Source organism: Alosa pseudoharengus, unplaced genomic scaffold (assembly GCF_046254945.1).
Source record: "Alosa pseudoharengus isolate Yale_2024_CS ecotype anadromous, Long Island Sound unplaced genomic scaffold, YU_APseudo_1.1 YU_APseudo_1.1_scf_11, whole genome shotgun sequence".
In the NCBI taxonomy this organism is placed as follows: Eukaryota; Metazoa; Chordata; class Actinopteri; order Clupeiformes; family Clupeidae; genus Alosa; species Alosa pseudoharengus.
In genome coordinates, this window is record NW_027468576.1 from 10,347,617 (window position 1) to 10,361,666 (window position 14,050).

General features: G+C 41.7%; 1 protein-coding gene across 2 annotated transcripts in view; it reads right to left on the bottom strand.

The window, feature by feature from the left end:
- The window catches only part of fam20b (FAM20B glycosaminoglycan xylosylkinase), a 37,689-nt gene that overhangs the window by 10,503 nt on the left and 13,136 nt on the right, over window positions 1-14,050 (bottom strand). For both annotated transcript variants that reach the window (XM_076277970.1, XM_076277969.1), the window contains 5 exons: window positions 8,871-8,957; window positions 8,550-8,659; window positions 2,958-3,129; window positions 1,317-1,508; window positions 206-265 (listed from right to left, as the gene is read on the bottom strand). In XM_076277970.1, coding sequence (XP_076134085.1) covers window positions 206-265; window positions 1,317-1,508; window positions 2,958-3,129; window positions 8,550-8,659; window positions 8,871-8,957 — 621 coding nt within the window. The remainder of the gene's footprint in view (window positions 1-205; window positions 266-1,316; window positions 1,509-2,957; window positions 3,130-8,549; window positions 8,660-8,870; window positions 8,958-14,050) is intronic.

Sequence of the window (14,050 nt, forward strand, 5' to 3'; positions counted from 1 at the left end):
TGGCACAGCTGTGATGGCATACAGCCTGTTAATAAAATTCAGATAAGAATGGTTCTGTGTTGCGGTATTTTTTTGAAAGAGACTCTGGTTCTGTAAAGCACGGAATTGCTGTGGTGCTATATAATAAAGCGAGAGAGAGGGTGAGAGAGAGAGAGTGTGAGTAAGAGAGAGTGTGATAGAGCGAGAGAGGATAGAGGATACTCACATGCAACACTGATACAGTGGGGCCAAGATGCTTCTCTCGTCCATGGCAGCATTTCCAAAACTGCAGACAGACACACACAACACACACAATATTTGAAACATGGCTGAAAACAGTCTCATCCCTGCAGAGCAGGCCCATGGTGAACTGAACTGAACTCTCAGTACAGATTATATGGCCACAAAAAAAAAGAGAAAAAAAGTAAGAAAACTTAAAAAAAGAAAAGAAAAATACAGACAAGGAGAAGAAGAAAAGTGAAAAGTAAAAGGGAAAGAAATAACAGAGGGTGGGAACGTAAAAGCGTCTGCAGGTGGTAGTCTGAATGAGAAGGCGTCAAGTCAAAATGAGGTACGGAAAGATTAAGATGAAAACTAGAGAGATTGAGAGACAGAGTGAGAGAGAGGGTGAGTACGCGAATGAGTGAGAAACAGCATGAAGGAGGCAGGCAGGCAGGCAGGCAGGCTCTGGGATGGGGATGATTGGAGAGTGTGATAAAGATAATATTGGGGTGGGGGGAGGGGGAGTGAATAACACAATCACCTGCTGTTTAGATGTGATTGAGAGAGAGAAAGAGAGAGAGGGGGAAACAAAGAGTAAGAGTAAAAGAGAGAGTGAGAGAGACACAGGCAGAACGGAAAGGCATCAGGGCGGGTGCGGATGAGGGGCGGTGGCGGGGTTCCAGAGAGCACCCTGGGGTCTGAAGCTGAGGTCTGCTTCATCGCAGATCCCCGTCTCTTCTGGGTGACATTAGCAGCTCCATATGAGCGCTGAAGCAGTCATGGTTACCAACATAAGCGCCTGCAGCTTGTTGGCTCTTTTGCTGTCTTTCTCCCTCTTCTCGGAGTCGGTCTCTCTATTCTCCGGTCTCTTTCTTCCCCTACCTCCAGAGTAATTCTGACATTCTCTCCCACTGTCTGGCCTCTTTTCTCTCTCTCTCTCTCTCTCTCGGCTGGTCTCAGTCACTTTATTCCCGCTGTGCTCCATCACTACCTCTTCATCTGTCCGTTTTAGTCTCACTCTTTTCTACCCTCCCCCTCTGCTGTTTCTTAGATGGAATTAAGGCTGAAGTAAGATCCTTCTCACTCCTCTAGGGGGCGCATTCTTACTTGCTCACCTCTTAGCGTTGTCCAGCAGAATGAGCATGCTGGCGCCGCCGTCGTCTTGAAAACTCTCGTAGTGGTGGCGGTCGGCGTTGCCAATCAGGTAATCAAAGATGGCCGTGTCAATGACATCCAGGAGCCGCGGTCCGGCGTCATACGGGGGCATCTTCTTCACCGCCTCACAGTAGCTTTCGTCATACTCCCACCTAAACAAACAAACAAACAATCAAAACAAACACAACATAATTCTATCAATGCATGGTTACACGAAAAGTCCCAGTGGTTGTAGAGGAGCAGAAATCTGACAATCGGTTGGCCCGGGGGTTTATTTTCCGATCCCACCATTACAAGTCGATCGCTTTTTTCCTTAAAAACAATAATCAAACATTATTTAACAGGTAAGTTACTGATTGCTCGCTGACATAAACAAGCAAGCAGTGATGTACACCTCCAAGGCAGAGGCAACAAGACTAAAGGGCAGTTCACACCAAGAATGATAACGTCAAAAAAGTATCGCTCTAGCTAATATGAATGCAACAATCGTGCAAGAATCATATCACATCATTGGGGATCACTTTCAGAGCGGTTTTGAGAACGATAAAAAGCTGACAGCTAATCAGAATCCATCACATTTTAGACATCACATTCATCAACAAGGAGAGACATTCCTTATTGTTGGTCAGTGTGGCTAATATTGTTAGTTAATTGTTCCTGGTGTGAACGACTCTCAACACTGTCAGGAAGGTTCCTGTGATGGAAGTGTTCTATATTTCTGTTCTGTATTCTATAGCTACTGTGTCGTCCTAAATGCCATCACGCAGAGCAGCAGTTTAAAAATAGACTAAGGAAGGAGAGCTACACACATGCAGGGGGTGCCCTCATTGGCTACTATATATATGGAGCCATACGGTACTAGTCTAATGAGCCCAGTGTTTCCTCTAGGATTTTTTTAAGCAGTGGGGGCAGGCCTGTCCGAACCACAAACCCCCCACCGTCCCCCGGTCCCACAGAACTGACAACTGACACTTCGCTGCAACACAAACAGTTATATGTATTCACCTCTATTCACACACAATAAGACATTATTTTCAGTTGTGATTGAGCTGTATATTTGGAGAATCTACAACAGGTCTGCACAATGAATTTTGAAAGGCAACTGCGACTATTGTACGTCTGCCCCATTTCTGATACCGTGGGGGAAGAAAATTAAACCGTGGGGGGCCGCCACTACCAAATCAACATAGAGGAAACACTGGAGCCGCCTCTGCACTTCTAATAACAGCACAAGGAGAAGGCAAAATGGGGACGATTGAGTAGAGTTGGCTGGGTGACAGAAATAAAGAGCAAGTGAGAGAGGGTGTGTGTGTGTATGTGTGTATGTGTGTGTGTGTGTGTGAGAGAGAGAGAGAGCTAGACCGAGAGAGAGAACGAAACAGTGAAAGCAACCGTAAGCGTGATTAAACAAGACATGAAATTAGATGATGCAGCTAGATAGATGCTTAAGAGAGACCCGAGAAGGAGAGAGAGAGAACGAAAGTGACAGGCATAATTGAAGCAGCTGACACAAGCCAGAGACCGAGACGCGAGACAGAGAGCATGAGCGGATGTGGCTGCGGATGTGAGAAGACGCTTCGGCTCGGCATTTTGGATCGGACCTGGCAAGCTTGCCCTCGCGGTAAGTGCGGCCCCAGGGATGGCGATGCTTCTGCAGGGGCCACACGTCCGGGAGCCAAAGCGTCACGGAGCCCTCCATCACCTCCCCCTCGGCACACGCCGGCTCGCTCTCCCGGCAGTAGTAACACTTCCCATAGAAGCATGTGTTATTCCCTGCAGATGGGTGGGTGGATGGGTGGGCGGGGTAGAGAGGGAGGGAGAGGGAGACAAGCCATATGAGACACACATCAAAAGGCTTTTAATGTGCTGCCATTGTGGAGTATCTGTTTTCTCAAGAAGGGTATTTTCCATGCCATTAAAGTTGAACTCAATGCATGTATACAGGTGTGTGCGTGTGTGTGTGTGTGTGCGTGTGTGTGTGGGTGGGTAGATAAGTAATGTTGCTATCTTGTTCTGTGCCCTCAGTACAAATGCATTTTTATCACCACAACATTAACACCTTTACTGTAAAGGAAAAGAACTTGAAAGAGAGAGGTGAAAGGGGACAAGTGTAGAGACAAACAGGAAAACACATTTAGATAAGAAAAACAACACACACCATGAGCATTTTAAAGACCTTTGATGAAATTTCCATGACCTTTCGTAACCCACAAAAACACTGTATACCTCACCTCTCCTCACTTTATGAGAAATGAAAATGAAACAAGCTTTTCTATTCCTTTTCGTATAGCTACTTAGGCTATACCAACGGAAATTGTTTAGCTTAGCAGAATTTTTAAAGCAGAATACACTTACGGAAGAGTAATACAACAAAATCAAATCTATGTGTCCAGGCCTGAAAAAAGGAGGATTTTAAAATTCAACAACTTTTCCAGCATTTCCCATGGGACTGCAGGAGGCATGACTACGAATACTGTATTAAAATCAACAGCTACGTTCAGCACAGCGACCCCACAGCAGAAGTGACGGGTGTGTGTAAACAGAGCCTCCCCATGGGCTGCCTGTGCATATGGCCTGCGCTACAGGTATTGGTGCAGGCCAGGGTGAAGTCCCTTTGAGCAACACATTACATTACTCACACAAACACAGGCAAGTTTCTCTCTCCCACACCTTTCGCTCTCTCTCTCTCTCTCTCTCTCTCTCTCTCTCTCTCTCTGTGTGTGTGTGTGTTTAGCTCAGGCTCGCACATACACTGCTGTGCATAAGTTAAGACACCCATGCTGACTTGAGTTGACTAAAAAGTGGAATAAAAAAAAAAATCATCTTTTGGAAATTGATCTTAACTCATTGAGTGCCAAAAACAATATTACGTTTTTCCTTCCCATGCGTTGAGTGCCAAAAACGTAATATTACGTTTTTAGCTTTTTTTTTTTTAATTACGAAACTAAACACTGTAACACACCTTATATGTGATTTTGGGAACTCTGTGATGAATGGAAATTAAATATATGACTCATGAAAATGCACAATCTGGACATTTTATCTAGACATTTAATCTTAAAACTCTGCTTTTGATGGTTGCCGCTTTGGGTTGAATCAGTGACACATGCACGTCAGGTCAAAACCAGGCCATTGTCGTGGGTTTATCACTAGGTGGCAGTCTCGCCAGGCAGTCTCGCTAGCCATAGTATGTGTCCATAGCTATAACATAGAATACGCTGTGGCTCTACAAAAATCGTCAACAATAATCAAGATTGCTGGCACTCTGGGCCAAAGCTTCCGAAAACAGCGCGGCATTCAATGAGTTAATGCCTCCAAAAAAATCCAACCTTTAGGGATACCAATTTTCTTTGTGAATGAATCATGTATCGTAAATAAATGTATTCCTTAAAATATAGGGTGCATTAGTAAGGAACCCCCCATGAGGCAGGCAGATTTTTATTTTTAAAGAAGCCCTATGCAGGTCTGGTTATTCATTTCTGTTGTTTCTGGGTTTTCACCAGATTTGGGCTCGCATTTTTCACGACATAGCTCCTCCTGCAGCTTCGGTAGCAAGTGACTGTTACGCTAAACCCCAACTAGCTAGCGAGCTAGCCATCAAGAAACCAAGCTAAACACATACAGGGCTCACAATAAAACGGTCGAGCAAAGACATTGTTCAAGAGACTATCAAACCACATTACAAAAACGAAGTTCACCCAAGGGTAGGCTACTTACAATTTCAACAGCAACAAAGCCAAGTCGGTGTCCGTTTTGCAGTCTTCTTAGTAACTACAATCTGACTACATTTTCGAGGCGCAATTGGATACTTCCGCTGAGTCTCGTCCGGATTTCCTCGGACCGGGGACAGAAAGTTGCATATTCGTTTTTTCCGCGGAGAAGCGATAGGGGGAGACGAAGCACCCACCAAACGACCCAGAAAGTGTTGTAGAACTATTAGAACGACTCAACCTGCATAATTAAGGTCATTTTTGTTAAAATTGTTGCATAGGGCTTCTTTAAAGGCCAGTTATTTCATGGATTCAGGATACTATGCATCCTGATAAAGTTCCCTTGGCTTTTGGAATTAAAATAGCCCCACCCTTCACCATACCTATTGGCATGGTTTTATTTCAGTTAGCCTAATATCTGGTTTGATTTGCTTTGAGATGACCTTTTGGAAAGTACCCCATGGCAATCTCTAGGTATGGTGAAGGGTATGTGATGATGTCAATTTTAATTATTTTAATTCTAAAGGCCTTAAAGGTTGTGTTTTTTCTCATTTTTTAATGAAGGCATTAAGATCAATTTCCAAAAGATGATTTTTATTCCTCTTTTTAGTCAATTTTAGCATGGGTGTCTTAACTTATGCACTGTACTGTACACCACACAAAGCACTGTATCTATTCAAATGGGAGTACTTAATCTGTGCAACAGAATTCACAATCTATAGTTGACATACACATAGCTCACACCTAAAGTATCACGTGATAAAGTTTGTTCAGCTTTATCTAGTGGGGTGTGGTTGCTCCATGTGCAAACAGCCAGTCCACCTGAATAGACTGCAATCGATCTGCAAAGCCCACAGTGGCCACCGGCCCAAATGCTTGAGCAGAAGATGACCGAGGTGGCACACAAGAAACCTTATACTTTAACCGGAGACACTCTGTTCCTTCAGGATCCCACAATAGAGAAAGAGGACACCAGCAGAATGCTTTAAAAAACGTAAAAATCACACTCACAGCACAGAAAGAGAGGGAGCACTATTTTGGACATTTTCATTAGGCTTATATCCAGTGGATGAGATGGTGGCCTTTGCAAAATGTTAATTTTGTTCCCCTTCAACCACTTCTGCACCGATGGTTCCATGGTGGGGAGGGATCATTTACTGATGATGAGACTGAACTTTGAGCATGAACTTTCCAGCAGCAGGCTTTTGGCTTCCATTCTTTGTTTTGTTTTTTTTTCTCACTTCTTAGGGAGTGTGATTTACAATCTCCCAGTGGTGACTCAGTGCCATGAGAACAGACTTTCGGTTTTCCGATTGGCTCGTGCGGGTGGGAGAAAGTTTCCATAGTGATCTCCACATACTAAAACACCCCCACTACCCCTCCATCCCACTTCCAGTAAAAGTTTGGTTGATGAGAGACAGCCACAACAGCTGAAGAAGGGGTGGGGTAGGGCTTCTTCTCAAACACCCAGGGTTCCAACTCTGTAAAATGTGAAATTCCCTAACATTTTCCATTACAAGTCATGTCAAATGTTTTGCTTATTAAATAGCAACTAAAACTTAATCATGCTACAAGCAATATTCCCTGAACAAATGAGTAGTTCCCCTGCATTCCATGATATTCCAGAACTTTCATGACCCATGCAGAAATGTCCCAATAGAGACATAGGCTATAGATGATCAGGTCAAGTATGTGTGCATACACTCATTACTAGGGTACCCCCAGGATCCTCCAACTATTCCAGACTTTTTAAGACCTTTTTAATACCACTTTGAATGAAATTTAATATCAACTTCACACCCATTTGCACCGATTTGTTTTCCTTCTACAGGCCAACTCTTCACATAAAATAATTAGGTGTGTGCAATCTTTGATGAATGTTTTTTATTTGGACATGGTTCAGGCCTTAAAACAAAAAGATTATCAGGCATTTTTGAAGATGTCATAAGCCTTATGGACACTTATTAGCATAGCCTACCAGAGTAAGCATGCTAAGATATGCATATTTGTTGGAACAAATCAGATAACAAATAAACTCGCTTGAGACTCTTTTTAGGCAAACATTATACAAATAAAAAAGGGTAGACTAGGCTTGCATTTGTAAAGTTGATTTGAAATGTTTTAATCTGCAGCCTGGGCTACTTGTAGATTGTGCTAGTTTGTTGAATTAATAACTAATCATGTTGTGAAAACAGTGTTCACATTACATGTTAAACAGTGCCCTGTAGAATGGAATATTCCAGATGAGGCTATTTTGAAAGTTTCTTAAAGACTACAGCATGCCAATCATCATTGCTTTTGTCTTGGAATGGCACATGCCATTTAAGGAGCAATTCATCTTTTATTCACATAGGGTCATTCCACGTCAGTTCAACCAGGGCCCACGCACTTAGGTCTCAAAAAATTCTGAAAAAATTACCAGGTGTACCTATGTTACCCAGGAGACACACTGTAAAATTACTCTTATGTAAGATCAATACTTTCCAAGATACAGCCAGTTTTACAGGGGGAGGGGGGTGTCGATTTTGTTCGGCCTCTTTTTTTTGTCAAAGTTCACAAGCCCACAGCGCAAGTACTAAACCATGTAGGAGGCTCAAATTTTGCATGCTGGTACATAAATAGAAATAGTATGTAGCAAAATCGTCACGTTTGGTCTGGATAATCCTGCATGGTCATAGCTGTCCCTCAAAGTTGATACAAATTTTATTGGAGTTTTTGGCTGGGCTCTGTTTAAGCCTTCAGAAGACATATTTGTACTCAACATAGGCTCTTGATTTATTTTCCTTACTGAGATAAGTAGAAACACTCTCACAAAAAGTAATGAACAGAAAATAAATCCCTTCAGGGTCTGAACAGCAGACCTCACAAGTCTGAAAAATCATTTTGGTTATCATTTTCAGAGCACCCAAACACCTTGTGGGAATATAGAAAGATTTTTTAAATATGTTTTTCTTTATTCTCCATGATCCCTTCTTTTTGAAAACACCAATTTGACTTGTCTTATGCAAATCTTTCTTTTTTATTTTCCACCCTGAACATGGGCAAAATGCCCCATTGACATCAATATGAAATACATGATGCTACATTGCTATGCTACAGTAATTTACTTGTGTTTTACTTGTTTTGAACATTTAATTCTCAAAGTTTCTGCTGACATTTTAGACGCACCTGCGCTTGCACACACTTTCACTTTAGAGTTGCATGAATGACTGAGGGATGAGAACCGTGAACAGAAGTTTCAAAATAAAAGCGATAGTTAGTTAATTTTCTGAAAAGACGCATATTTTCCCCAATATCCACAATATCATGGTCTCCACGGAAATTAATTGACATTACGGTATCCATTAATTCTACCAAAGGAAAAACAATACAATTGACAATATTAAAGACTTTTTAAATACTACCTGATTACAGACGTAGTGGTGTGTGTGTGTGTGAGAGTGACTATGAGAGAGAGAGAGAGAGAGAGAGAGAGAGAGAGACCTTGCATGAGGAAGGTGCTGAGGAGCTGGTCGGTAGCCACGGGTTTGATTTCTGTGCGCAGGTTCACAAACCTCCCCACCACCAGGGGTGCTCTTCGGAATCCCAGGATCCTGCCAGAGGACAACTCAACCATCACTGGGGTCATCAGCACAATTATTGTGCACAAATGTCTATGTGTTTAAACTTGGTTTGCGCATGTTTTACTAAAAATAAAATATTGCTATACAACTATAGCTAAAATAAGGCATTATGCAAATAAACAACACACAATACATAGACTTACTATGTGTGTGCATGTGTGTGTGCGTGTGTGTTCACTACCTGTCCAGATGAAAGGCAGCCACTTCTGCATTATGTCTATCATAGCCAGCATAAGGCTCTCCTTCCACAACATAATCTCTGCTGTACCTGAGAGAGGGATACAGAAAATATGAGTGAGGGGTGTGAGAGAGAGAATCAAGAGAAGGACATCACATTTGACTATTTATTGTAATTCAAGTCAGTTAATTAATTACAATCCAAGATTTTTTTTATATAGTACAATTCAAACACGTTTTATAAAGTACAATTCAATGTGCTTTCTTAAAGGTGCTTTAAGCAAAACATTTTTTGTCACATACAGCAAACATCTCCTCGCCTGTCCTGAATACACCGTAAAAAAAAACCCAAAAAAAAAACATGTGGTCTCTGTAGACAGCCCACGCTCCACAAATGGCAAAACAAACTCGTGCAACCTGCACCACGAAACATATCAAACATTGTTTCAGCCAATATTCGACGAGATGCACGTTTAGGATGGTTTCAATTGCACAGGAGGGAAGGGGGGGGGGAGTAGCGAGGTAGCTCTCTGTTTGGTCACACACACACACACCACAAAATCTAAAGGCCATATTGTACAGAATATGGAGTGTGGGGGTGACTCTCACTCTTATTTTGTAGAGACCACTGCATGCAATCCGACTCAGTCTGACAGGTAACAGAACTGAAAGCAGACAGGTGTACTGTGGTAGCAGTCTAGTTTCCATTACAGGTAATCAACCCAGGCCAAGGGGACAGATAAAGGAACGCCTCGCTATTCATATTCAATATTCCATTATTTAGAGGACCTATCCATGTGTTTTTTTGTTTATTTTTTCCATCTTTGTCTTTATTGGTAGTCCACAGCAAATATGTAAGAAAAACGTATACACATGTATTTATACATGCAGTGCCTAGATGTTCAGAAAGACATTAAAACATTAGGAATGCACAATATTGAATTTTAGCCGATATGACTATATTTTAGGGCTGTCAAAATAACTGATTAATTTCGATTAATTAATTTGAGAAAAAATAACTGATTAAAAAAAATAACGCAGATTAATCGATTCTGTATGACCTTTGACCCTGAGCCGTTGTAGTCAGTAACCATTACACTGTAAAATGAAGGAGAGAGAAGAAAATGTGCTGCCTTGATCATTGATTGGAACATTTACTTTTAAAAAACGGCCTGATGGTGTTGATAAAAATAAAGTGTCCTCTGCAATGTATGTGATAAAAAAAACTTCTTCCCGAAGCACTTTTGAATTTATTTCCTCAGCATATTAGGTCATATCATAGATTATTATGGCCATTATTAAAATAATAATAAAATAGTTTTTGAACTTTAATGTCACTAATGCTGATTATTCAATGATTCATTTGAATTTAAACATTTAAAATACTTTCACAGCAAAAATCATATATGCGATTCATTTAGATTAATTAATCACAGAGTATGTAATTAATTTGATTAATTTTTTAATTGATTGACAGTCCTACTATATTTACAAGCTCATTTTGGCCGATTGCCGATGCCGATATTCACCTATAATTTTTATTAATTGAAAAGTTTCTCCTGTACTACAATTAGCCTGTTATTATGATAGTGTAGGCTACTTGCTGTCGATACGGGACATTAAAAACTTTACTTTGATTCAACCCTGTATCATTTTAGAAATAGACATTCACTTAGGAAAAATATTTAAATTATTTCAAATATGGCACATTTATTAAGTGGCCTAGGCTAGTTGGGGGTTGTAGGGTTAGGTTTAGGGTTAGCTTCATTTTGTTGCCACTTTGCCCAGTTCCTTTCAAATAATCCTTCTTTCATTTTTAATGTTTAATTTAATTTTTAATGTTTTTCTATGTTTTCTACCTTTCCATCTTGTTAGTTAAAGCCTATTTTTATCAGACATTCATTCAGTGTAGGCTACCTCAATTCAACCAACTAATAACCTAAACGGTAATTCATTTAGCTGTAACGTGACGTCTGCCTTGCTGTGTTGCGGAACATTGCGTTATGGGCCAGCTTGTCTAAAGGAAACGCAAACAAATGCCCGGGCCCTGTAAAACTAAGTTCCAGTTTCTCTAATGGAAACAGGCCTATAGACTGCGGGTGTTCTAGAAATGGAGGGGCAAGGAGAGGGGACAACCCTATAATGAGAAGGGCATGATATGCCTGAACAAGTTCACAGACCAGTGGAGGATTCAGGTTCTTAGGCCTGCCCTCAATGCAGACGCAACAGCCACCTCAGAGGCTTCGATCAGAACTCTAGGATTTCATTAAATATTCTGAGTTCACAATCCTAAAAGTTCTGCCTCCGTGCCACAGCAATCATTATTCAAGCCCCGTTTGTAAGTTTGGTTTGTCCTTGATGAAAGTGGACCTTGTTTGGGTGTACAGGTATAGACAGATTGATGGATGAGGGCAATCCTCACCACTTGAAGCGCTCATTCTGTCCGACAGTGGTCTGATGGGTCTTTAGTAGGGGTGCACCGATCCGATGTTAAGATCGAATATCGGCCTTGATATTGACAAAATAGCTGGATCGGGGATTGGAAAATTTTGCATCTTGTAGGTCGCCACCACTCGCTTAGTGCTGCTATCTCTGACTGACTGACTCGACCGACGACCTGGCGACCTGAAAAATAACATAGGCGGCAATCAGAGCTTCAGAGCTAAGAACTCTCGTACTCGCTAAAGAACTCTCGTACTTAACAGTAATTCCGCATTACATGAATTAATCCACACACGAATTTTTATACCGTGTATTCTCCGTGTAAATTCATGCACCGAACCGTGACGCCCGTACCGTTTCGGTTCAATACGAATACATGTTACACCCCTAACCATTACACCCCTAATGCAAACACAACTCTCTCATCCTGCCCACTCCCACAGAGCTTTCAAAATACGTCCCGCATCGCACTGTTGGTGAGGTACAATTTATCAATGGTATCGGATCGGTATCAACTGATACACAAAGCCCAGGCATTGGTACTGGTATCGAGACTGAAAAAAAAAAACGGATCGGTGCATCCCTACTCTTTAGGGACCCCTCCCCACCACCACAGGAACACTGCAGTCAGTCACACTGTCCTTTCGTCCCTCCCTTTGCCACTCTTCGGTCCATAGAGACTTCCCTAGAAGGCATAAGTGGGCCCTGCCTGTCAGCGGCGTAAATTTCCCTTCGGAGGGATTTCTGACGTTACTGCTACCCTCTCACGAACCCCCCCCCCCACCCCCACACACACACTTTCCTTCCATGTTCTGGTGAGTTCCACAGGACTGATGCTCTTCCTGTGCTCAGATGCCATCACTTCTGACAGGTATTGATTTGTCGGCATCTACACTTGCCGTGGTAAAGCGCTAAGAATCTCCACTCAACTGACATACTCCTGGGCCCCAGCATTGGCCAGCTCAAGCAATCACATGAAAACCAATACACTGAGCAACTTCAAGAAATGTGCGTTAAGTCAGTGAAGAAGACGATAAGAAAGGAGATAAGACATATTCAACACTGCCGCTGCCAGTACGAGAGACAGACAGAGACATCTGGAGATTAAAATCTGATAAGCTGCCTCTAACAAAGTGCTTGTCTGATGTTTAGACAAACCACATTTCACCTGGTTCTTAAACATGGGTCATTCCACGTCAATTCAACCTGGGCACACGCACTTAGGCCTCAAAAAATTCTGAAAAAATTACCAGGTGTACCTATGTTATCCAGGAGACAAGTCATATTCGACACTGCCGCTGCCAGTAAAAGAGACAGACAGAGACATCTGGAGATTAAAATCTGATAGGCTGCCTCTAACAAAGTGCTTGTCTGATGTTTAGACAAACCACATTTCACCTGGTTCTTAAGCATGGGTCATTCCACGTCAATTCAACCAGGGCCCACGCACTTAGGTCTCAAAAATTCTGAAAAAATTACCAGGTGTACCTATGTTATCCAGGAGACACACTGTAAAATTACTCTTATGTAAGATCAATACTTTCCAAGATACAGACAGTTTTACAGGGGGAGGGGGGTGTCGATTTTGTTCGGCCTTTTTTTTTTGTCAAAGTTCACAAGCCCACAGCTAACTAAACCATGTAGGAGGCTCAAATTTTGCATTCTGGTACATAAATAGGAATAGTATGTAGCAAAATCGCCATGTTTGGTCTGGATGATCCTGCATGGTCACAGCAGACCTCACAAGTCTGAAAAATCATTTTGGTTATCATTTTCAGAGCACCTAAACACCTTGTGGGAATATACAAAGATTTTACAGTGTGTCTCCTGGGTAACATAGGTATACCTAGTAATTTTTTCAGAATTTTTTGAGACCTAAGTGCATGGGCCCTGGTTGAATTGACATGGAATGACCCACATAAAAGGTTGTGATCACCAGCCACCATCACCAGTGTGCACGTTTGATTGCTTCATCTAGCTTTCATATCAATTTGCACAAACAACACTAGGAAGTGCCCGTTTGTTCTGTAAATAGATAACAGTTACTGAAAGGCGTCAAAGTGTTTGTTCTGATTACATATTGATGTTTAAGTAGGTTGGTTCTGATTACATATCTACTAAAGTCATTGCAAACAAAAATGTGTGGTACGTCATCTCTACAAGTCTTCTGCTCAAAGTATGCTGTTAAATGTGTGGTTCAACAACCAAGCTTTGTGAGTGTTTTCTACAACGTCTTAAAAAGTATAGAATTAACATGTTTTCTGGTGTCAATCAAAACTCAAAAACTTGTATGGGCGAGACTTTGTTGAAATGAGGCTTCATTTTAAGAGGGCCTACAGGTCTTGAAGATGGAAATTTTGAGACCAATGCAATGGACAAACATGAAGGTAAACAGCATGGAATTTATACAGACCTTCTCAGGTGCAGATGTTAGCAAATTATAACCAAGCACCAACCAAAGTGGAGGGATATAAAAATAAATAAATAAATAATAAAAAAAGAACATCAGAGGAGTTAGGTTGTACTCTTTGGAGATAATTTTCAATGGGCAAGTCACACTGTTGACAAAGATTCTACACTGGATTCACCAAAAATCAGTTTCGACGAGTTTAGGCCCAAATCAGCACTTCTCCGCGCTCTCACCCAGGGCTAGACCCAGTCAGTTGCCAGCACAGTCAACAGACACACCCGTATGCTAAGTCAAAAGCTCTGCACTGATAGTGGGCAAAGCCTACTCTCTCT